Raw genomic sequence first — 25,257 nt, forward strand, 5'->3', positions numbered from 1 at the left:
CGTCAGTTTAGAGTTTAAATGTGTTATTTGATAACTCATTCTATCCCTTCATAACTAATTTGGGGGTCTAGTTTGGCCCCCATTTGAGTTTTCATATCAGCCACATTTGCAAAACTTCCTTCTTTCACCTCCATAATATCGCTAAACTTGGACCATTCCTCTCCAGTCCTGCTGCTAAGACGCTTGTCCATGCCTTTGTCTCCTCCAGGTTGGACTACTGTAGCACACTCCACATCAGGATCCCAGGCAGGAGCTAACAAAGGCTTCATTATGTCCAAAATAGTGCTGCCCGGGTCCTGATGAGAGTGCATAAACATGAGCACACCCCGCCCCATCCTTCGCACTCTGCACCGGCTCCCTGTTCACTTCCACATCGAAGTCTTCCTTCACACCCATCACTGTCTGTACCGTGTAGCCCCCACCTGTACCTCGCTGAACTCCTCAACCTTCACAAATCAGCCAGAACCCGGTCAGGTCAGTTGCATCTTCTGCGCCCACTAGGACTCATCTCAAGACCATGGGAGATGCCCTCAAGGCTGCAGCTCCCCATCTGTGGAATGCTCTTCCTGAACACCTCCACAGATGGTGGATGCTTTTTCTTTGGTGGTAAACTACGTATGGTGGTGGGAGACACAATGACACATGACTCTGACAGGGCGGGATTAAAACAGCGTAATCTTTGGTTACTGGATAACTTGCTCTACCCACAGCTATAACCGGACTATAAGGCGCACCTTCAATGAATGGCCCATTTTAAAACTTTGTCCATACATAAGGCGCACCAGACTATAAGGCGCACCATTAATGCATCATGTAAGATTTTTAATCCAAATCAAATCATTCTCCATTTTATCTTTTTTATTTCAACTTCAGATGCAACAAATGACTTTATAATCACAAAATAATGATCCATAGTCTTTTTGATTCTTGATTCATAGTCTTCAGCAGGCCACTTATGCTTGATTTCATGACACAATGCTTCGGGCCAGTTTGAATTTAGGAATTTAGTCCATATATAAGGCGCACTGGACTATAAGGCGCACTGTCGGCTTTTGAGAAGATTTTAGGTTTTTAGGTGTGTAGTTATAATAATGGTTTTTAGGTGTTTTAGTCCGGAAAATACGGTACTTAAATTGTGTACTTTCTTATGCTTCTACCTTAAGCATATTATAAACGCATTCAGCAACCTGCCATACTATTCGCCCTTTCCCTCGATAGATACTCCACATATACAAAAGCGAAAAATGGCACAGTAAATCCGCAAGTTTCACACTATTTGGATCATTTCTGCAATGAATTGTGGACAATATGCTTTGGCTGAAGGACTTTTGGCGTGGATGCTGGCTCAGCCGAAGTGTCAAACAAGGCCTCAAAAGGGGTGTTGCGACAGAGCACTTAGGAGAACTGGAATACCCTTGGGAACACACAATTGTAAAGCACAAAGTTGGAAGTGTGGGTTTTGGGATTGGACATTAGTGTGCATTTCCTGATGTGCGTGTTCTTCTCTGTCTTTGATATATTGGGTGTCATGCTGACACCATCTCTTTGTTCATCTTCTCGAATGTATATAAACTGGTCAAATCCAGGTGATGTCTGCCACCGGGGGTGATTGGTGTTATTCCAACTTCAAAGTCATCAGATGTGGTAGTGCAGGGGTGTCAAACTCATTATTTTCGCTGGCAGCATTGTAGTCATAGCTTTTTTCGGAGGGCCATTATGACTGTCAACCCAAGTAAATGTATGAGCACCTCATATTATATACAGTAAAAGCTACAAAAAAACCTGACAAATAAGTCATTTTCAAATCAGATGAGTAAAAACTGGTCAAATATTAAAAAATAAAAGATATTATTAAAAGTTAAGACAATTTGCAATTCTATTAATGACACACGAATTTGATGCACAATTTGTCTTTGCGGGCCACATAAAATGATGTGGCGGGACGTATCTGGCCCCCGGGCCTTGAGTTTGACACCTGTGTGGTAGAGGAAGCATTTTTCCAATGATCAATCGAAGAGTCACTTGTCTTGTCGCTCATCCCTGCAATAGACATTATACAAAGACTTATGGGGATGATGACAAATGTTTTGTAATACTGATACGCAGGAGGAAAAACAAACATGAAAAACACAAACATGCCATATGCAGTTTGGCCATTACAGGCCAAGGATAAATCAACATTTAGTGTGCGCCAACACTGTGGAAATATTTATTCTGGAGAACACCAATGTGTGCAACAAAGCTGCCATACTGGGAGACGCAAATCAGGCAGATTAACTGTTCCGGCAATGTCCTGTTCCCAGACATGTTCTTTTGGGGCAGATGGAGGCAATGAGACATGTAAAACTCATTGTTATCACAGAATGATCATTATCACATAAGAATTCATCACATAAAATAAGAGTGAGAATCATTACATGAACTAATGTTTTAGGATGCATTAGGGATTGGATTAGTCCCTTGTTTAACCCTCAAATATAATTTATTTTACCAAAGCATTTTGCGCAATTCTATACGTATAGTTCATTATTGTGGGAAAAGTTAAGGCAAGACTTTTTTTTAATCTGCCATCATGACTGTGGCCCAGTGCAGAAATCAAACACATTCTTGGTAGAGTTTGGCATGGAAGAACACGCGATCAGAGTCCTGACCTCAACCACATCAATCATCTTTGGGGTGAATAAGAACAACGATGAGCATCTTAAATGTCCAAGGGTGCCACAATTTTTCATCACTACTAATGTGAGAGCCTCAAAGGACCATGCACTTCCTAACCAGACAAAATATTTTAAATATGGACAAAGTGTGTGCAAAATATATGTGCTCCCTCATTTTGGATAATGCTGTACATTTTTCAATGCAAAGCCTTTCCTGCATAAAAATTACCATTCAATGATGGCACAAAACTGCTGAACAAGAAACCAACATTAGATACAAGAACCTTTGTACATTTGTTTGCAAAAAAATCAACTCAATCCAAATTTGAATGTTATCGCAATTCTACTTCTGTCCTGCATGTCATTCCAAATCCACAAAACAAATTATTGGGCATCGGCACAAAATAACACATTTGTGTTCAGCTTGTGCAGCCAATTTACACACAGACACTTGAAAATTATGACCAAAGTCAGAGAAGAGCGCCAGCCATTATAGCTCCAAAACGACAATCATTATCTATTTTCAATTCCTACAGCTGTAGTGGCTAAGTTTTCAAATATTTAAACATAGATTTGCATTCTGGAAAAGCGGACAAAGTCTGGAATGTGTAAAATGGATGCGCAGTCAATATTATAAGCCGATGTCTGGATGTAGAGAACTGATTGAGCCTGCAACTATTGTGCGGTATGGATCTCATCCTTTATCAGAAGAAAGCAAGTTTCTTAATATTACAAAACCAGAATCAGAACAAGATGTAATTGGCTGGAATAATCAGGTGAATAATCTGAATCAAAAAGTAGTTTATAGTGCTTAATTATGCGAAAGCTCTTTTGTGCATTTAATATGAGAAGAGTAAAAACTATCCTTGTACATTGATTAAAACTGATTGCATACTCATTCAGCTCAATATTACATCTCGTCAAGCACCAATCATGTCCGAGGAGTTTATTCTTAACCCCCTGCCAAGCACTTTTATTCTTTGATTAAAATGTGTCCGACACAGTGTATTTCTGCTGGACAAAACAGATATTTGTTTCAGTCCACCGCAAACGTCGAGCTGAGTGAATGAGATAAAACATTTTCTGTATGCCTTTTCAAAGGCAACCAAAGCCACCCACATGTGACACTCTGAGCTGCAATATCAAACCTGATGAAAAGCCAGGCAGAGATATTTCATCTGAGGGAAATATACTCTCTTTCACCATCCTAGACTCTCATTCTGTTTAAACTTCTGTTCATCAACTCTCAGTGTCACATTGGTTTTAAAGCCACATAAAAAGAATCATCCAACTGAAAGGTGTCGGGAATAAGATGCGTACATTTCTTTAATTGACTCGGGCTCAGCTTTATAAAATTTGAGACATACAAGAGAGTGATTTTATTGGATACATGTTTTAAACTTCTATCGACAAACGTTGCATATATACATTCGGTCGGATCCGTGCCAGTGTCTCAGAATTCATTCCCTTCTCAAAAATGGTATGCTGATACATCAGATTTACCTTTTCTGTCTTTCTTGGGGTCTTGCTTATTTACACTGCATAATCAATGTGAGTAGACCAGGTAATGCAATTGCAATAATATTATTATCATAAAAACAATTCCTGTGTGTAGTCACATACCAGGGGGACCCATTTGATTGAATCCATTTCCTTTGCAAATGATGGATTCACCTCCTGTCATGGTGGATGTTGTTTGTTTTTCACGGTCTAATTTTGTGGCTTATCTCTGCCGTTTTTACCTCATCTGCCGCCGGGTCCCTTCTATCTGCCTGATGCTCCCGCTAACATTACCAACACCAGCAGGAAAAATGATGGTAATTGGCCATTTTTGGCTCAGACAGCTGCTAACATGAAAGTTACAGGCTTTAGCTTTGAGTGCTGAAAAATATTCGACATTCTTTCACCTAATGGTCAGGTTTCTTTTTTTTCTTTTTTTTTTTACCCATACCCAAATGAATGTGTGAATGTGCACTCGGGAAAGATGGATTAAAAGATGGAAACATGAAGCATATACTCAATGATGAGACCTTGTCGTGACTGATAGGAAAAGAGAGATGCGACAAATGTATGTCTTCCTTATATACAGATAAATAGAGCCTCTTGCTCTTATCTCTCCTCTTAAAGCCTTTAGCAGGGATGATATGCTTCACTGAATAATAAATGAGAACGTTCCGCATGACTTGTAGCTTATAATTCAGACCAAGTCATTACCTAACTTGCATCAATTAGGTACTATCAGATTTTATGAAATTCCCTTGCAAAACTACGTGATGAGTATATTCTCCACTCCAAATTAACAGTTTTAGCAAATGTGCAAGGTCAATGACATCATATAATACTGCTAAAGAGAAAATTATGAGAGTGAATTTACTGATGGAACTATTCAACAGAACACTCCAAGGATTGAAACCTGACTGTAGAAATCCTCACACATGACATCAAAGGGTAAGTCAACCCCAATTTTTTTTTGTGTTCTAATTAATGTTTCATCTGTAGAATATGATTTGAATTATCCATTGCAGGGGGCGGTCGTTTTTACACTTGCTGTCAAAAGAAAATGACCACAATCACTGGGTCTCGGGTCACAACCAATCACGGCTGTGGTACATTTTGCTGCTTAACTCATATTACACAAACAAAAAATAAATTACAATGTCATGTTTGGACTAGTGGTGACGTCACATACTATTATTGCAAAGAAAATAATTGGGTCACACCTCCCCTGTCTTTTTCTGCACTTTAATGTGAAATTACTTCACACACACGCGCGCACACGCACACATGCACACACACACACACACACACATACACACAAAATAACTTTGGTCACTCACATCTTAATTATAACAACCACAATTCACTGGATGACACAGATAGGTCTCAGTGGAGCACATTAGTGGTACCATATCTGGTCACCTGCTTGAAACGATTGCACATATCCCTGCACCCATTACAGGCAGGGGAATCAGAAGCTTCGGGAGTGTCATTTATGTATGGCAGAATTCAGACACATAGAGCCGTAGAGTGGACATCCCTGGCTTGTCATTATGTTTGGGAGCAGTGTCTTATGGGAACCAGCTCATATTCAGCAATTCAATGAAAGAGTGAACAGAACCTGTTCAAGCAGTTAGTTAAAATCATATGGTAAAATTTGCCCATCACTTCATTATTTTAGATTATTTCCTTTCCTTTAAGTGAACTAGTGCAAAACCCATGGATACTGTGTCCCTGTATTGTTTGGCTTCTAAAAAAAAATATTTATATTCTCAAACGCGCACTGTATCTGATTCGGAATAAAGGCTCGTATTGTGAAGCAGGCAACCATGCCCATTTGGAAGACCCAGAGCGTCATCATGTGGCGAATAGCGTTGACTACATGTATAAGTGTACAGGCATATGCAAATATTCTTAGTCTGTGGTTAAGACAGACAGACAGATAAATTTAGAATATAATATTTACCATAAATGTATAGGCTATACTGTACTACATATTGTATTTTTTCAAACCCAGCACTTTCTCCCTCTCATTTTGTAGGATCTGCTCATCCTTTTCAGGGTCACGGCAAGGTTTGGAGCTTAACACATTTGGAGTTGTGCAAAAGATAGACGCACTATCGACAGTTATCCCTAATTATTATAATGCCAAAGGCTCTGGTATCTGTCAATTCTGACATGGCTAAACATCCATCCACCCCGCAAATAAATCAAGACAACATTTCAGGTAGTACCTCTAGATGTCGCTGTTCGCCCATGTTTAACTCGAGGCCACTCGGTTGCGCCGAAACAGGAAGGAAACTGGCTGTGTTAATTCTGCATACTGAACCATGAGAAAGTGCAGGGATAAATATTGAGAATTATGTATGAAGATTATATAGTGTATGCAGCTGGCATGTAAGAAACGAGTGAGATTGCCCATTCGAAATATCGCTCTAACAGTATTCGTTCCCCGTTAAAAGCAACCTTGCACAGGACAACGGTTGGATCACATCATCTCATTATCGCCCTCAGTGTTGGGAGAGTTCATTTTCTACATGAACTAGTTCAAAGTTCAGTTCCTTTCACAACTATTCAAATGAACTAGTTCAGTTTATAGATTATAATTGAAAATGTATGAACTCCGTTCGAAAAATTAAAAGTTCATAGTTCTTTTCTTCCCCCCTAATAATAAAAAAGGATCCTGCGAGTTACCGTGTAGATTGGCATTTTCACCCATTCCGTTCACACTAGTATCCAGTATCCTTACATTCATAAATACAAACAAAAATTGCTTGATTAGTCTTTCTCTTTAATGAACTGAAACCAAAACATAGTCCAGAATCTGCAAACACAATCTGTTGTAGGTCCCAAACTGAGGTAGGAAACAAAGGATCTACATATGAAGTGCAAAACATTAACAGTAACATTATATTTGATTTAACGACCTTTTCATTTTTAGTGAATGTATTGTTTCTTAATTTGTTTACCCAAAGAACCAGAAAACGTTTAGAATTTGGGAAATAAATGTGCAAAGGGTGCAAAGCCCAATTATATTACTAAAACAACAAAAACTAAACTTATTAAGAGTCATTGAGAGCACTACAACGTCTAAAATTCCTGAATGTGCTCACAAGATGATACCTTATTGTTGCCAAAGATTAGAAAGGGTGGGGATGCTTGTCACGCGACATGTTTACATCGACCAGAGCAGTGGAGCGTCTGTTATGGCGCTTTCGTTGCATTTTGATGACTGGTCGCCTTATAAAGATAAAATAATGTTGCTTTACCAACTGAACTAGAAACAGGACTAAAACAATCCTGAGGTGAGAGGTCAGCATTCATCAGAGATAAAAGAGACACCTCCAAACAAACATTCCTAACAATCAGAATGCCAGAGTTCTATCTATCGCACGCTAATTATGCTCAAAAGTTACCTTGGATCACCCCTCTCACTGCTACGTAAGATGCACACATCATGTTGCAGTATTTAGAAACATATCCTGCCCCATCTGCTTGATGATTTGGTTCTTTTTTTAATGGGATTCAGTGAGAAGGTCTCCTCACCAAAGAAGTGGATGCATTCAAAAGACCACAAATATTTTTTGTGTGCCAGGCTGCCTTTTTCTCTTTGCTGCTAAACCACAAATGAAACCCAGTCCGGTTCGGCCCAAGCAAGATGCTGTGAGATAACCCACCAGATAAACAATAAATAGGTTAGGATTTATCATTTCAATCAACTTCTCATATGCAAGTCCTATACCATCCAAAGACAAAGAACAACCATAAGAATAGACAAATCGATAAAGACAAAAAAGAAAACAAGCATGACTCACGAAAGCTAATTACTGACAAGAGTACGTTTAAAGTGCAAACCACAGATTTGAATTCCTAAAAAATCTGCTGTTTCCTTTCTTGCTCTAGAACAGGAAGTAGAACTGCAGTTGTCCACCATTCCCCTTGTTTATTGGAAGCCGCCTTCCTGTTTTTAGATTCACCCTGATAAAGCTTAAAAGTCCCCAGCTGCGCCCCGCCCCCTCCATGCAGTCATACACATTTTTATTTACTAGTTCTTTCTAAATTGTTATTTTGTTTAGTAAACCTTCACATCACTGATAATTTAGACTGGTCTTTAATATCATCCATGTTTTTGTTAGTTGGTACTTCTCGTATACGATAGAAATAAGCAAACCTGACTCAAGTATCCCGTGTTTGTGTGTGTATGTGTGTGTGTGTGTGTGTGTGTCTGCGTGCGTGCGTGTCAATGATAGTGCCATGCGTTGCCTGGCCAGGGTAGAATACAGGTCAGCACTGAGGGAATGTCTGGAATGTCAGGATAATTCCAACTCTTTTTGACCACGAGGAAAAACTGGCACCTGGGCCAGCTCAATGTAAAAAGTCCAGATTTTTTTTAATGCTGAATCATTTTGCACAGATCTTAACACATGACACACTAAATACATTGTATGGAATACACGCACAGAGGAGTCAGCCAGCGTCTTTCTCTCAACTCAGCAATCCAGACAGCTTTAAACTGTGTTACCAAACACCTGCCCTGAACATAATATGGAACTCCCAGTTGTTTTCAAAACAGAAACACACCTCTTCAATTCAGTTCCCAAGCCTCCCATTTGATATCACAACATATCTACCGCCTTTCCCCCACCCCTACTGACCCAGTCTGGCCAACTTTTTTGAAGGCAGCCTGTTTTCACTCAACAGCTTTGACAAAGACTGGTGAAATAATTACAGTTGGGCTGAAATTTAGCAAGTGTTTGTGTCCCGTAATCTCCACCAGTGAGGACTGTGTCATAGGAAGAGGAGGAAGAGGTTGATTGTTCTGACAATGAGAAGTCAATGACATCATTTCAAAGAGCTCTGTTGAGAGTGTTCAACACTCCAGATAAATAGGCAATTGGCGGTAATGTACACGTCTCAAACATCAACAAAACGTATCATTTTAGACACAGGAACCAGCTGGTCAAAGGTCCATACATCTCTTAATCTCGCCATCCATTTGTCGCTCGCATTTCCTTTCCCTGAAAATACATCAATGCGCTCAATGAAGCATCTCACTTTATCGTATTTTTATACAGTGTTGTATTTCCAAACTGTTTCGTGCGTGCATGAGCCAGAGTACTGCCTCACAGTTTGGGCCAGAATGTCTTGCGATGGGAGGGGACAGCAGGAAGACGGCTTGGGGTTCTGAGGAAGTGACTGAGTGTGTGGAGGGAGGGGAGGGAGGGAATGGAAGAGATATGAGCGAAAGCATAAAGACTGACAACACACCAAACAAAAAATGTATGTTCCGTATGAGTAAGTGGAGGCTTAGTCGAAAGATTTGGAAATAAGTAGTTTAGTGCTTATCGCAATTCTAGGACCAGGGGGTGAAATGTGGCTCCATGGGCAGCAAGGGAAGCATGGACACATAGAGATATTTACATACAGTCAGACAGACTTCCTGGCATTGTCAGCCCAAGAGCATTGATGTCAGATCCACTCCTTCCTGTGCAGAAGGGAGAACGCCACGCAATGACAATGGGCCCAAAACAGGACAGAGAGGAAATGTTTAAATTTAGGTCCCTTCTTCCACCATCTCCTCTTTCTATCAGCTATGGGGCTGTAGAGCTGTTTAGGTTTTGTGAATTCCTTCAGTTCCCCGACCCCCCGAGCTCCCTCTCCCCATTGTGTCCTTTCAATGGGAGGATTTTCACATTCAAGGCAAATCCCAAAGGAGGATCAACTAGTGAGTCCAGAGTGCAGTCAACTACTTGTTTTCACTGACAAATTCGCTTTAGCACATATCGGTCTCACAAATAGGCAAATGGACAATTGTGGCGTAAGAGTTGGCTTTTGTTTTGCTGATGAGAATACTACAAAAAGTGATCTCCACTTAGGTATAGTTTGTTCCGCTGCTGAAAATACCATACATATATTTGGTATATAAGATATAGTACATATATCTTCCACTATTATAAAGTGAATGGGTTTTTTTGTATTGAAAGCTATCATAGCATCGATCACAAACTATTTATTTCACTAACTTCTTACTTATTGTATGAAAAAAATGGAATTCTGTTGGATATCTCCCGTCTCTGTTCAAAATTCTGAGTTGTGGACAGCTTACTCAATTCTATGGAACTCTTCACTGCTGGATGGAAGCTGTGGTGGTGGGTGGCTGTCTGATACATTTGATAAGCTCTCTACAGCAGGGGTGGGCAATTCATTTTGCAAAGGGGTCACATGACCAACTGAATCAACTCTGCTGACATTATTTTTAATGTTTTTAGAAAAGGCATATTGCCTGCGGCAATACATTGTTACATGTATTGTTTTAATTGGGAAATGTTTTTTTTTTAAATAAAACTTTAAGCATTGATTAAAAGTTATTCTCATAGATAAATGGGAAGAATAACATTATTGAAAGTGACGTATTCGTTCTGCAGTTGTGACTTATAACACACCAAATTATTTTCGTTTTTGCTGGTCTCTTTTGAGAACAATAGAGAAAAGAGGAGTCGGAAAAGTCGCAAATTATTGTGGAAAAGTCACTAGGTTGGCAACCGCGCCACAGCTCTTGCTCTCTACCTCACTTGCATCCATTTGTCTGCGCATAAATTAAAAGAGCAACTTTCAATACAACAGCACTGAATAATTGGTCACTGTGAGGGCTGGTCAGAGACTGGGGGCGGGCCGGATATGCCCCCTTCGGCCGTACTTTGCTCAATCTGCCCAAAAGCATCCTTAACAAAATTCGCAAAAAAAGTTATTGGTGTTAGTTTACAAGCACGAATGACGTGATTATCATTCAATAAAAACTAAATAACCGATGTCAGCTCGGTGTTGTACAGTTGATTTTCTGGCGACAGTGGGGAAAGCGTGCAAATTGTCTCCACTAGTTTTGTTTCGCAGTCCAGTGTGCGTGCGCTCTCGTGCGCGCGTGCACAGTCCTAAAATCACCGTCCGGACTTGCAGGCCAATAGTTCACCGGTGTGTGGCTTAACTCTCACACTGTTGCTTCGGTCATGCACACTGGCTCGGGCGAGGTTTTGTTGTGTAAACCGAGCAGGAAAGGATCTTAGAGGGAGGGCGTCGCTGCCCGCCGCTGAACTGCTGCTTCGCTCATGGATGTCAACGAAGCCGCAAAAGAGACTGCTGGATAAAGTTTAGCGCTTGTGTGAAAGTCGGACTTAATGCTGCGTTAAGGACCCAAACGATAATGTCATCTTTACCAACGACTGGGAAGTAAGCAAACAACTTTTTCTTGAACTTGCAAATCTCAGCGTTAATGTTTTGTTTGAAGTGACTGTGTGGAAGAACCTGTCTTTTGGTTTTAAGTGGATGCCCAGTGTCAACAATCTGGGGAGTGTCAAAAAGTCTCTGACACAAGTACACTGTAAATTTCATAGAGTACATTTTACTGGAAAACGAGTCTATTTGATCCCCCTCTCAACACAGAGTAAAAATTGACACTTTGAAGAGGGTAAAAATTACCACAGTCAATTTGACATTCAAACTAATTTTGACTGATAGCTACTTCAAAAACAACTAGTAAAGTTTTTTTCCCCACTCAGAAATTGTAAATAAATTTTACGTTATTTTTTTAACTTTGTCAGAAATTGTAAAAAAAAAAAATTATTATTCATATTATTATTACTTATTACTTAGAATTTCTGAGTGAAAAAAGTTTTTTTCAAGTAAATATAACTCCAAATTTGTTTGAGTGTAAAATTTACTCTAAATAATGTATATACGTATATATAAATATTTTAATTCTGAGTTCAGAATGGGAGCAAAAAGTCTCGTTTTACAGAATTGTGTGCTCTACAAAAAATCTGTAGCTCGTCTTTCATAAATGACTTCATACTATGAATGTAAGCAGTGTTCATAAGTTCAGGCATAATAATAATGTTAAAGAAATGATAACTTATATGAAAGTATTCCTGATAGCATACCTAAGGATGTAATTGTAATTTTGCATGTACTAAATGCAATTTTTTTATGCTTGGAATTCTAATGTATATTATTGTCTAAATTATTACATTTGGAAAGAATTTTAGTCACTTAAAAACAAGTTTAAACAACTTTTCATAGGTTTGCTTTACACATGAGGCTTCCATTATTTACACACCGTACATTACTGACGTAATTACGATATGTAGACATAAACAATTGCAGTTAATTTTCTCAGTATCAGATTTCCAAAGTTCACTTGATGTGACAACCAGCTTCAAATAACAAGTCATACGTAGCTGACTTGAGGGTTTCCATGACAACTTTGCCTCCTGGTTTAAATGAATAAGATATATGAGGATAGGGAAGTGATGGGTTGTTATTGTTGTTGACAGAACGGTTTGGTTTTCTCATTCTTTTAGGTGTTGATACAAGCGAGGGGAGGCAATCATGATGGTCTTCGGAGGTAATAGCTGACATTGTGGAATGAGAGATGATGGAGCAACTAGACAATCCTGCCCCTGAGAGTAACAACCCTAATGGGTTTGTGAACCGTGTGTTTAATGTTTCTCTGGATGTTGAGAATGAAATCAGCAGTGTTTGTATTAAAGAGACTGGGTCAGGGCCAGAAGAGATGCAGAGTGAGGCCCAGGCCTCATCTCTTCAGACCGCTGTCAAGGACAGACAGGAGGTCAATCGGAGACCCCGTGCCACTGGAGGCATCTGGAAGATCTTGAACCGAAAACGAGGTGTCTCAGAGCTGGAGCCGAGACCCCACTCCATGATCCTACTCGGGGAAGCTTCCATCCCTAGACCCTCATTTGCTGATAAAGTCCGCTCCTTTAAAAAACTCAAATCCCCTTCGGTGTTCAGAGGAAAGGCTGGGAAATTGTCTAGTGCCAAGCTTAGCAGCTCATTGGTGGATGAGGACTCTTTCTGCAGAGACATTGGCACTCCGCAGCAATCCAGCAGGGGCGCACTTAGACATCGTGGCAAGAGGCATTCATACGCTGGCTACACAGCAGAGTTTGACTGTTCTTTCGAAGACATCGACCTCTCTGCTCCGACGGAAGATCTTCATTGTACGGCGGTGCCAGAAACTACACTTCAGAACGGTTGTAAACCATCCGAACGGGTTTCCTACTCAAAAAGAAACCACATCAATTCAACAAACTGTCACAAAGCTGCAAGCTATGAGGAGCCTTGTGTTAAAGCTAGCAAAAGTACCACCCAAGGTGCAGGGAGGCGACACAAGGATGTCTGGAATTACCTGAGGAGGATCTCTCTTTTGGGAAAGACAAATCCTGTCTATTCAGAGAGGAGCTTTGATTCTGAGCTTCCCACTCTTGACAAGACGATTGACTCTGACTATGGTTCTGTAGACACTGAGAATGTCAAAGACTTCCAAGCACTGCCTCCCAAAAATCCAGACATGAAGGGACATTTTGGTGGACTGTTTAAATTTTTCAATAATGTAGCAGAAACAGCCAGAAAGTGGCGGACGACATCCCATTCTTTCTCCCCTCCTGAGGAAGCCAAGACACCAATTAGCTTGACTCAGGTTCCTCAGTGCACAGTACACAAAGTTCATAGCGTGTCCCTAGCTCTCCACGACGAAGGACTTCCGCAGTGTCGGAATTCTGCATCCTCACCATTGACCACTAAATCCTCAGAATCCAGTAACTGTGACCGTGAGGTCCCAGAACCCGTGACAGGTGGGGGGTCTGCTAAAGTTGTCTTCAAAGCTTTTCGGACATCAGCTTCTGGAAGTGTGAATGGCCTTCAAGGCTCGAAGAGTACAGGCAATCATATAGACACGGCAACAAACCACAGGCCCACCATTGGAGAGAATCATATTCCTCACTCGGTTACAAGCACGGAGACTCATGCTGAGCATGAAATGAATCCATTAAATTGTCTGCACCTAGGAGAAACTGTACAAGAAGACAAAGGAAATGATGAGGATTCCAAGGATGCTCCACCTGACTCGCAGCAGATACAGGAAGTGAAGATTCAATTACAAACAGTTGGTAAAGAGACCGTGGCCAATAGCATACCATCATCAGATTCCACAGAGGAGACTTTTAAGGTAATGTACATTATACATCTAAATGCAGCTGTATTTTTTGCACATAGTAAAGCACGTTTTTAACATTCGTGCCCGATAATAGAATTTGTGTAAATGTGTCGGAAGTCAGTATTATTAAGTTTCGTAGTGATGCCGTAACCACATTCCAACGCAAACTTTTCCCTCATCATTAACACTGCCAGAGGCATGCGTTTGCTGTCCATGTTCAACATGTGGTTCATGTAACACATTTAACCAGATACATTCATTTTCCTGTAACAGCAACAGAGTATAAAAATAGCATCAGAGCTTTCATTGCAGCATGACTTCAGTCCTCGGAGCTGTGGTGTAAATATTGGCTATAATAAAACATTCTACTCACCAACCTTGAGATGACGTCAGTATGGCACCTTTTGTAGCGTTATCACTTAGCACCATCTGTTGGCGAGAGGTGGTAGTAATTGTGCTGGCGGATGAGATGTTTGCTCTTCTTTGGCCTGCCGGCCTCATGTAGCAAGCAACGGCAGCCTTTTCCCCCTCAAGAAGCTTGCTGTGCTGAGTCCCCCAGAGCACAATGATGCTGATGCTTTATGGTGGCGATCCTTCAATTTTGTACTCTAGTCTAGTGCAGGTATTAGTCACGTCCCTGCTAGTCATACTGAGTCAGGGCACGGTCGCCCAATCCTGTTGATAGAATAAGAAATGACATAGCAGCGCAATATCATAAGGGTTGGTTGTGCAAGGGCATGTGATGTGAATGTTGTTGTTGCACTGCTAAAATAGTTATGTTGGTTGCTTGTCGAATTATCCCATATATTTTCTCTCGTCCGATTTGTTTGAAGGGCAATTGCACGTACTGTGTTTGCTGTTCCCTGCAATTCTTTGGTAAAACGGGATTGTGTAAAATGTATGATTTCTAATTTAATGGAAGGTAATGCAAAACTGTACATTCATCAGTCACAACATTAGGTACACCCGAGATCAATTCAAACAACAATCATAATAATAACGGTGCTACCTTTGCGAAGAGAATAGATATTGATTACTTTATAATCTAGCTTCGGAAAACTGGTGAGCTGTGATTGGTTGTGTCCTGAGACCTGGCAACTGTGTCATTTTCAGTCGACAGGAAGTGGCAAAATGGCTGCCCCCTAAAATGGATTAAAAAAAAAGGTGGATTTTGCCTGTTTAATTTATATTCCACAAACAAAACATTAATCAGAACACGATCACATAACATATTATTCCAAAGAAAATGTGGGGGTTTACTTTCCCTTTACCAATTAAATTAAGACTATAATTAAAAGAAATGTAATCCTCATAATTAAACCAGTGCTATTTACTGTTTACTATATAGAGTAAGAGTGGTCTATCCAGTTAAGGATAAACAATGATGCTATTGTTGATACTCAACTCAGTTTTGATTTACATGAATTAATGAATTAAAGCTGCGCTTGAGTCTCTTCAGCTGACTGACTACCCTCCCTCCCGTCCCCCAAATGGTTGCTAGTTGAAGGCACATGGGGAAAGATAACCACTGACACTCCAAATTTGCACCTACAGTCACTGAGTGGGAATTGATCCCACGCTGGCTGCACAAAAGTCAGTCGTGTGTACGAATACATCACCAGTGACCTGGAATAGATACGTAGATCTGTATTTGGTAAAACGCACTTTCCTTAGTGTTTTTTGGCATCTAAATTGATACAAAGTACAATGATTGACAAATTGATGCTTAGTTATCCCCATATTTGATGTCAGATAAGCAGCAGGCCCTCAGAGCATTATTAAAAGAATACATTTCTGCTGGCTTTGAGTCAAAACAAAGCATTGCGTTTGAAAGGCACAGTGTTGTCTTGTTTGATTTCAACTGTACCTAATGTAGTGTCCTGCAAGTATTTATTGTTGCACCTTGTGTCTGGGCCAAGCCTCTGAGAGTCTTTGCCAATCCCAGCTGTGTGAGCAGATTGCAAGCCAGACAGGCTGCAGTGTAAGACTGCCAGGCCCAGCCTTGCTCCACTCTAACACAGAGAAGACCTCTGTACCTCAGAAGCCGCCGCACCCTCGTCCTCGCCCGGCTTCAGCTGTATTGGATCTGTGGAGACCTAACCCAGACCGAGATCTCTGCAACTATTATAGTGAGTTTGGCTCACTATGCCGACGGAGGCAGCAACCTAATCCCACCATGCGACACTCACTGGGCCTTAGAAGGATGCCCGCTTGTCCCAGGCCCTGCTCTGTCATTGAAGCCACTGCTACTAGCACGATGCAGTCCACGGAGTTGCGCAACAGAGTAAGATGTTAAATTCCTACACATTTGTGCATCCTTTCACTAAATTTGGCATCAATAGGTACTTGTACATATTCCTCACCGAAGCACAGTATAGAATAAATGCACCCCTCTTCCTCTTGATGAGCAATTTGGAAACAGCCAAAAAGAGGTCGGAGTCGCACTTCTAGTCTCCGCCACTTCACTGATAAATAGAGCACAAGGCCATAATGGATGAACACAGCGCAGATGCTGAAGGTCAGCCTGTTCCTAACCCATTATTTATGCACTACTCACTGCTAGCTGCAACAATGCAAGCAAGCTCTGCCCCATTTATAAAGGAAGGCCTTTATTTCTGGACACTGCTTTTCCACCAGCTCACACCCCCCTCTCACTCTTCTGTCTTTCTCTTTGTTGCCTGTCCTTCCCACTCTCATTTTTCCTCCATGTCCAACTTTCTGCCTCATTGCTCCCATAAGTTCTCCTTCTCGTTAACCTAACTCAAAGTCAGTTTGTTTGAACCTTAGAGGCTGCCTGCCTGGCTTGATGTACTGTGTAGTCTGACAGTTTGCAGCCAGCCATGCGCCACTGACACGCCACTGCTTTTAGCAGGCTGGATGCGAAACACTTTGAATTCACTGAACACAAAGGAGAGAGGCAGGATTTGTGTGTACATTCCGCCCGAGTGCAGTATATCAAAGCAGCCCTGTATGCAATACGGGAATTGTCCTAACTCCTGAGGACCCTTTAGGCCTTGTCTCGCCCCCCGGGGGTGTCTCCGTTAGAACCGCCCCTGAAGGCTTCTCTGCAACGGTGCCGCTCCCTACCTCTGCCCGCCAGTACTTTAACTACCTTGGCTCTTCTCCTGCCTCACTCAGGTACTACATTTTGCATTGTTTTCATTTTTCATATATGTTTGTTCATTAGACTGGATCGTCTGAGCACTTTCTTACTTAAGCCTGTCCAACAGATGTGGGTCCATCAACATCATCATCCGTTCGTTTGCGGTCTGAAGGCAGCAGCCGCAGGAGGAAGAGGCTGCTACGACCTGGGTCAGAACCACTGCGGGTCAACATTGTAAGTTGAGCATTAACACTCACACCTTTGCTATCGCTGAGCCATAGATTGATGGAATTCTACAATGAACATAGGCCCCTAATTGTTCACATTTTGAAATGCGTTTGCTACACACGACTCGGTGAGCCTGGTGCATAATTTGGATTCATTAGCGAAATAATAATTGTTAACTTTGTAAAATTGTCATTATTGTTAAAGAAAAAACAAAACACTCACACACATGCACTTCTTTGATGCTGGTTGACTGACAGAGTGAGAAACAGGGTTCCCTCACATTTCACAGATGTTTCAAGACTTTGGTAGTCATGGCAACTAACTAAGTTTGCACAACAAAAATTTACAAGGCACATTTGGCTACAATGCAATGCGTTATTCTGGTTAAGAGAAACAATTTTAAGATAAAAAGAAAAACTTCAATGAAGTTTTTGGGCCAACCCTGACAGGGTGCATCGTACGCTCCACTCACATTGATTCCTAAATTGTTTAGTTTCCTTGTACTTCCTCCATCGGGTTTGATTTCAGGGGTACTCTGAATGAAGACGCGCGCTTGGAGGATATATGCTACACGGGTACACTGCTTCACTCTGACCGTTGGAAAACCGAGAGCCTTCTTCAAATGTGTCGTTCTGTTATTCAGAGTGCACCAAAAGCGGTGTGCCGGGGCTTGGCGCTCCGACCAACTGGGGACACAGCGCGTCAGGCAGTCCAGATGGACACAGTTCAAGCACGACCTGCTGGTTGGTTAAGATCAGTGGCTGCGTACAGAAATTAATAAAAGGGGGTGCGTACTGCCTCTCTGAACACTCTCACAGAGTAGTGCACGCGCGTCAAAGTGAATGTGGGATGTGTGTCTAAAGTAAAAAATCAACACTCGTTGACTGGCACAACTCAGAAGGAAGAATAATCGCAATGCAAACTAGCGAGGTAAAACTGCAATAGATTAAGTTATAGTTAAAGATGAAAACCCGCGATAGAACGAAGCCACAATAACTAAACCGCAAATGCTAAGTATCGAGACAACACTGTACTGAGTCGAGCTCTTGTGTGATGAGCTACATGTCACAGACCATCCATGAGAACCTTTGCACCTCCAAGTGTTTGTGTGTTTTTGATGCAACTATTTTTTTTTTCCACCAAATTCTTATTTGTGTTTACATTCGCTATGACTTGCGGGGGATTTGCATTTTGACTTAAGATGGAGGAACAAACATTGCTTAAATTTGGATAATTGTCCCTTCACCACGTGTTGCAATAATAGGGTGACATCATCAATGTAGGAATTGATGCAGGAATGTATTGACCGTGCAGATTGATTTCACCCAGTTTTCGCTAGACATCAGTCATCTTAAACTAAACCAGTGGAGTGCATTTTTGGCAGGAATGCATATGCACAGGTTATTATTACCATCATAAGAATCCCCACCCCCATTTTCATTGCCTGCACTTGAGACAATTAAGTTTTTCCTTAGATGATTGATCCTGATTGACCCAAATTCATGAAAAGCAACTTGGCTTATTATCGACATGAAGTGTGTAACACCTCATATTGCAGTTTACACTAAAGTTACTTCACCATGGTTTGATTATTGATCTGAAATTAATCTCATCTCATTGTGGAGATGGTTTCCATCTTGCTATTACTCTGCTCAAGTCTTTATTATTTAAATAAAAATTCTGAGTAATAAAAAAAATATATCAGACAGCAGAATAGCTGCTTTGATGTGCAAGTGGCCTTGGGGGAATTCTTTGTTAGTGGATACAAAGTGGGTATACAGTATGTGTGTGAATGTACGCTGGTAGGAGAGTGGCAAGGGCAATGGGGGAGGAAAAGGCCAGTGTCAAATAGTATTTGACATTTTAAGTTGAATCTTCTGGATGGTCTTGATTTGAGATTCTAAAGTGGGAGAAGTGCAACGTGATCGATATTATCCCCATTCTGAAAATGGCTTGTGAATGTATTATTTGCTAATTATCGTTTGATGTTGAATATTTCATGACCTCTATATAGAATGTGATATTTAAAAAAAAAACACTTGCACTTGATGTTAAATGGTGTTTGCAAACCTCTGCACAATGTTGCCATGACACTGGCTGTCTCGCGCTCATCTACTTGCTTCTATCTTTAGGCAGCCTTTTTAAGCAAGGGCTAAAAGAAGACAGTGTGTGGGTGAGAGAGAGAGAAAAGGGGGCGGTAGAGAAAAAGAGAGGGAGAGAGAATGAGAGATGTTTCCTTTTTATGTGTGCATGTTTGTGTGCTAGCCTGCCTTAGGGTAGGGACATGCACCGCTGGAAAGGTCGTTGGACGTTGAGAGACATTTATGTGAAGCATCCACGGATGTTACACATTTTCCATGTCTTATTTCAACATACATGGATTGAGGCTTTGATGGAAATCTTTTAGGTACACACTACAGTGTGTGGTACTGTTCCTATTAGGATGACTGCCTGGAGGCCGCAGGCAGAAAGAAAGCATCCTCACTGCAGTGGATTAACTGCTAATGCTGACGCCTCTTCTTCATTTCATTTAAACCAGGGGTCCCCAAACTTTTTCCTGTGAGGGCCACATAACCTTTCCCTTCTCTGATGGCGGGCCGGTGGCAGTTTGTAACAGAAAAAGTGTGACGATCGTAGGGGAGCTTAAAAAATTATTGTTTTCCAGAAAGCCACACATAACCAAATAACGGTTATTTAATAACCCTTACCAGGTTCTTTACAGAAAAAAAGTCAGGAAACAAATAATAACACTATTAATGAAATAAATAATAACTAAACCCTCTCTGAGTTCTTCACAGAAAAAACAGGAAATAAATAATAACTAAATAACTCTCTCTGGGTTCTTCATAGAAAAAAAACCATGGAACATTAACTTTCTGTTGTGCCATGCACAATCTTAACAGATAAAAGTTCAGCTCAGTTGTCAGAGCAGAACCTCTCTGACACATATGAGCAGTCTCTTAAAGTTCTTGTGTTCCTTCCTTATAATCCTTTTGTAGGTTCCAGTAGGCTTGTAGACACTTTTTAGTTTTTAGTTTGATAGTGCGTCATAGTCTGGAGTAAAATTTGTTGTGGCAATTCTTAGGCGAGATCCGAGGTGTTGGTCCGTTTACCTCGATCTGTGACGGGTAGATGTTGACGTTCATGTGGCTGAACGTCACGTCGCGTACGTCGAGCCAAATTGGCAACTCTTTTAAACGCTCGGCACTGTGTTCACCCTGCTTTACTTGGGCGACATTTTAACGGAAGGATTCCAGGGGAAGGTTTGTGGGTGGCTTTTGCGCAAAACTGCATCTGAAAGCTCAGCGCGCAAATTACAAGAATGCTGTCGTCACAGCCCACGCTCTAAATTCGGGACTGATACAAATAGAGCGCGAGTGCGCCATGTCCGTACACGCACTTGTGAGTGTGCACCGAGCTTTCTGACACGGCTTCCGGTAGTAAATGCGCAGGCGAGCTTCCCCATCTACTGGGGAAACCCAGTCATTGCAGGCAAAATGAGCAAAAAAAAAAAAAAAAAAAGTTTAATAATACAATTTATTCAGGGTTGGCAGGCCGGATTAATCGGTCCCGCGGGCCGTATCCGGCCCGCGGGCCGTAGTTTGGTGACCCCTGATTTAAACGGATTCCTCTCCTGTCACTGCCCCCCTCCTCTCCTTTCCCTTTCCTCGCCTCTCCTCACTCCTGTTAATTCTTCAGATTGAGGGGACAGTTTTCTGTGGTTTAGTACTGATGCCGTGATAGCATCTGTACTCACCAGCTGTGAGTGAGGCAAATGTATTGAGGGCTTCATGATGATTAAAACTTAAATCAGAAATTTTACATGATCAAGTGCAAGACCAAGTTGTGTCATAATCATATTATGCAACGCTGTCTATTAATTATGAAGGCATGAGTCAGCAGCCAGTGGTTAGTTGGGCAAAGGATCGTCCGGTGACGGAACGCACCGCTTGCGCACGCAACGGTAGACACACGCGGTTCTCGTCTGTTGACTTCGCTCTTTCGGTGTGCATTATTTAAATGACTGCTGCGATACTTGGCAGCAGCCTCAGTGATACATCCGAAGCATAACACAATCAGATGGAGGAATTGATTGTGCCTGTTTGTGATGTCTCAAACCCTGTGAAGGTGTAACAATGAAGAACAGCAAACATCTGCACTCCCAGCCACGTGCGCTCCATTGGTGTTTATTCAGCGACACTGGCGCAAACCCATGCACTGAGACTTCCTGCAGCCACCAGCTGTAAGCGTTCTGATTAAGTGTTGTTGATAAAATCTAAGCAGGTAGTTGTGTCACAGCCTCCCCAGGGTGTTTCTCCTTACGACTGGGTTCATGCCCCTTAGGTGTGTTATTGTTGGTGCATGCAAAGTATGTGTTTATGTTGTGTGCCTGTGTGCAGAGACAAACAGAGAAGCTCAGGGCCTTTTTCTTACATAATTGTCGAGAGAGTTTCCTTTGCTCCCTATGAAAGCCATTCCCACATTTATTTAATGTGGCTGCATGTTCCCAGAGACTATGTGGTAACTCTCTGATTTGACTCACTGGAGTAGCCTGCTTTACTGCAACGATATCATCATTATTCTCTATAGCTTTTCAGATCTTGTATGTCTGTGCACTGCAGATTTGTGTTTCTGCTCTGTTGTTTGTGTTATATACTTCCAGAGGACTATTTGCTTTTTTTTTTTTTTCTCAGCATCATCTTTGAAGCGATCATACGTTGATGTCATATTAGGACGTTGAGGACATTAGGTAGATGGTGTGACAATTGTATTATGTAATATTTCGTTTGGGACAGCTTTAGACCATTCTTATCTAACATCAACTGTATCATCATTTGGCCTGTTTGATTAGGTGAATTTCTATCATCATTTAGACCAATAATCTCCTTTTTGACTGACTTCTTTGCTGTTGTTAGTACTAAGTTATTAGAACAATTCATCTGGTTCCAACTGTGTTGGAACAGATTGAAGAAGTATGTTTCTCTTCCAGCCCGACTATGCCTCAGAGCACAAAGCAAAGTCCATAAAGGCATGGATGGATGTATTTCGTGTGAAATAATGGGATTAGCTCACAGAGCCTTGACCTCTACCTAGGATAACATGCAAAAGAGTTTGCATGAAATGGCCAAGATTCCCGCAGACTCATTCCAAAATATTGTAGCAGGCCTTCACAGAAGACTAAAATAACAATGCATGTTGTGCTCATTTTTTTTCCCCATGTAGTAGCATTTCGTCTTTTCCTTCCAAAGGTTTACGACATAACTGTAGTGTTTTTACCTCCAAAATGTAGATTTAATTTGTTCTATTGTTGAAAGGATATTGTGGAGCACGACTTGCGAAGTGGATATGCAAACAAAGTCAATAATGTTGTCTTCAGCTGAAAATGTGTCATTTTATTGACTGTGCACAAAGTAGTGGACTTGGCATTTCGGATGCTGCCTCAGCTTTCTCTCTGGTCACCCTCAGGCCAAAATTCTACACACTAGAACTTTACCTTATTGGCAGCATGCCTTATGAGCTTAAAATGAGAAGTAAGCTAATTGTGGGACATAATTAGCAGTTGCAGTAAAATCCACAAATGGTAGATGATGTTTTATTTTTTTTCAATTTAACATTCCATCTTAGAGGAATTCAAGTCAAAAGCATATTTAGTCTTCTCCGTGGTGCATATTTACAATTAGTTGAAACGATTTGTAAACAACAGTGACAAAATGTACTTTTTAGGAAAGATCATATAGATCACAGGTCCCCAACCGCCGGGCTGCGGACCGGTACCGGTCCATGGGTCATTTGGTACCGGGCCGCACAGAAAAAAAAAACAAATTATTGACAATCAAGGAATTCAGGTCGAGACGCTCGTCCCGGTCAGGTAACATGTTTCCCCAGTTGAGCTCGCAAAGCAGATACGTAACGGTGAGTTTTATTTGTATGCGTTTTTTTATTATAAATGTATTATTTATTTATATATTTGTATAAAAGCCGGTCCGTGAAAATATTGACTGACATGGAACCGTTTGTGGTGCAAAAAAGGTTGGGAACCGCTGATTTAAATAGTTTGTGCACTTTACAAATGCTAACATGCTGGATAATCCTCACAGCTTCTTTAGATGGTTTTAGAACTGCTAGCATCCCTGTTCTCTGAGGCTATGTTCATCTGCCTGATTAATGCAAACAAAAATGTACAATTCAAATGTATTTAATTTCTGCAGTGATCCCATGTCAGTATAGGCTGATTTATTATTTACAGTTCCCACACAAAAGATTGCTCGAGCGGGGTCTAAACGTTTGTGTAACAGACAAGGTGCTTGGGCCTATCAGAAGTGGTGGGTTATTGCTGTCATTAGTAAACTGCTCCAGGGATGTTTGTTTCGAAGGGCCTGTGCATTAGCGTTCCAAAAACCGCTTAAGCGGACTTATGCACATGGTATTAGACAAACATACAAGGCAAATGTTCTCTGTGGTGTTCAAGCTTACATACAGTAGTTTGAAGTTTGGCAGGTATTAGCATCATTCGCCCTTCACTGAATTGTGCACATGCAATGGTGGTGACCCATTTCTAAAATAATTAGACAAGTAGAATTGGCTGTAAGGTGTTCTAGTAGTTCTTGTCCTGTAGGCCCATGTGAAAGATGGAGTGGATTTTCCTGGCAGCTGACACTTCCTGTGTACATGATTTTGTTATAGTTTCTGTCTCTAACCTTTCAGGCTCCAATGCGGCATCAGAGAAAGAGCTAGTACATCGCACACACGTCCAGTATTATGCAACCACTTCACTCTGAGTTTTTCTTCTTCACCCTGCCTCTCCCCTTCAAGTGTTGAGTTAAAAGCTAGAGCTCAATCACTGACGTCTCTACTTTCTTCATCTCCTCACATCAATTTGTTTTTAACTTACCAATTTTTATTTTTCACCTGCTCCCCTCACTTGCATTGTCCTAATGTGGTCTTCCTTCCAGGCATGTGAGCGTACAGTACCTTCTGCTTTTTGGGGATGGGGATGGTTCTATTTTCTTGTGGGACTGTGAGTATGGAAGCATATTTTTATTTAGTTTGCTTGTCATTATTCTTGGAACCTCTTGTTACCAACGCCCAACAAACAATTTGGGTTACGCACAAGATGTTTGTTGAAAAATGACCTCTTTATGTCCTGCCTTTGGTGTAGTGGTCTTAGCATGGACGCAAAGGGTTCGTCTTGCGCTGGGTAACCATTGGTGGTGGAATAATACATCTATTTAATCAATGTGTATTTGTTCACATTGATGCTGGCCACACATCGACACAGCATCCTTTTTATAAACTATCAATTGAATTGGGTCGGCAATTTTGGATCGCTAACTACTTCAATCACACTAGGTCAAAACACGTTCACACGCAAAATGCGTAGGTGTGCCTACACAATTTATGACAAGCATTAGTAATATCAAGCGATAAGTTAGGTAATATCGTATATATAAAATGATATTGTCAGTGTATTATTTCAATAGAACTTATTTCATCCTTATAATTTAGAATTTTATATAAGGATCTTTGTGTACGTTTCTCATCATATCATATTTTATCGTATACGAACATTGAACAAGCATGTAAAGATATTTGGTATTAGTGTAGTTGCTGTGGTTAGTGATCCAAGATGGCCAACCTTCTGTGCATGCGTGACTCAGATTCCGCAGAGGTCATAGATCGTGTCTTGACAGACAAGACAAAAAAGTCAAAAGTCAAAGTCTGCTTTATTGTCAACATCTTCACATGCCGAGACACACAAAGAG

The 25,257-nt window shown here is 41.1% G+C and overlaps 1 protein-coding gene and 1 long non-coding RNA gene across 6 annotated transcripts in view; both read left to right on the plus strand.

The window, feature by feature from the left end:
• The first annotated feature begins 214 nt into the window (after positions 1-214).
• LOC133161911 (uncharacterized) lies at positions 215-5,293 on the plus strand. The gene is made up of 3 exons (XR_009716145.1): positions 215-474; positions 5,051-5,105; positions 5,183-5,293. It is a non-coding gene; the product is annotated as an uncharacterized LOC133161911 (long non-coding RNA).
• Positions 5,294-11,012: 5,719 nt separating this feature from the next.
• LOC133151921 (rho guanine nucleotide exchange factor 9) overlaps positions 11,013-25,257 on the plus strand; it is a 50,709-nt gene continuing 36,464 nt past the window's right edge. The window contains exons 1-5 of one of the 5 annotated variants that reach the window (XM_061275338.1): positions 11,013-11,378; positions 12,509-14,175; positions 16,109-16,447; positions 17,175-17,301; positions 17,394-17,500. In XM_061275338.1, the coding sequence (XP_061131322.1) occupies positions 12,580-14,175; positions 16,109-16,447; positions 17,175-17,301; positions 17,394-17,500 (2,169 nt within the window). In that variant the 5' untranslated portion in view covers positions 11,013-11,378; positions 12,509-12,579. Of the gene's footprint in view, positions 11,379-12,508; positions 14,176-16,082; positions 16,448-17,174; positions 17,302-17,393; positions 17,501-25,257 lie in introns of those variants that run through there. The other 4 variants (XM_061275351.1, XM_061275343.1, XM_061275360.1 and 1 more) reach the window with 4 other exon arrangements.

The sequence above is a fragment of the Syngnathus typhle genome, linkage group LG1 (genome assembly GCF_033458585.1).
Source record: "Syngnathus typhle isolate RoL2023-S1 ecotype Sweden linkage group LG1, RoL_Styp_1.0, whole genome shotgun sequence".
Classification (NCBI taxonomy): domain Eukaryota; kingdom Metazoa; phylum Chordata; class Actinopteri; order Syngnathiformes; family Syngnathidae; genus Syngnathus; species Syngnathus typhle.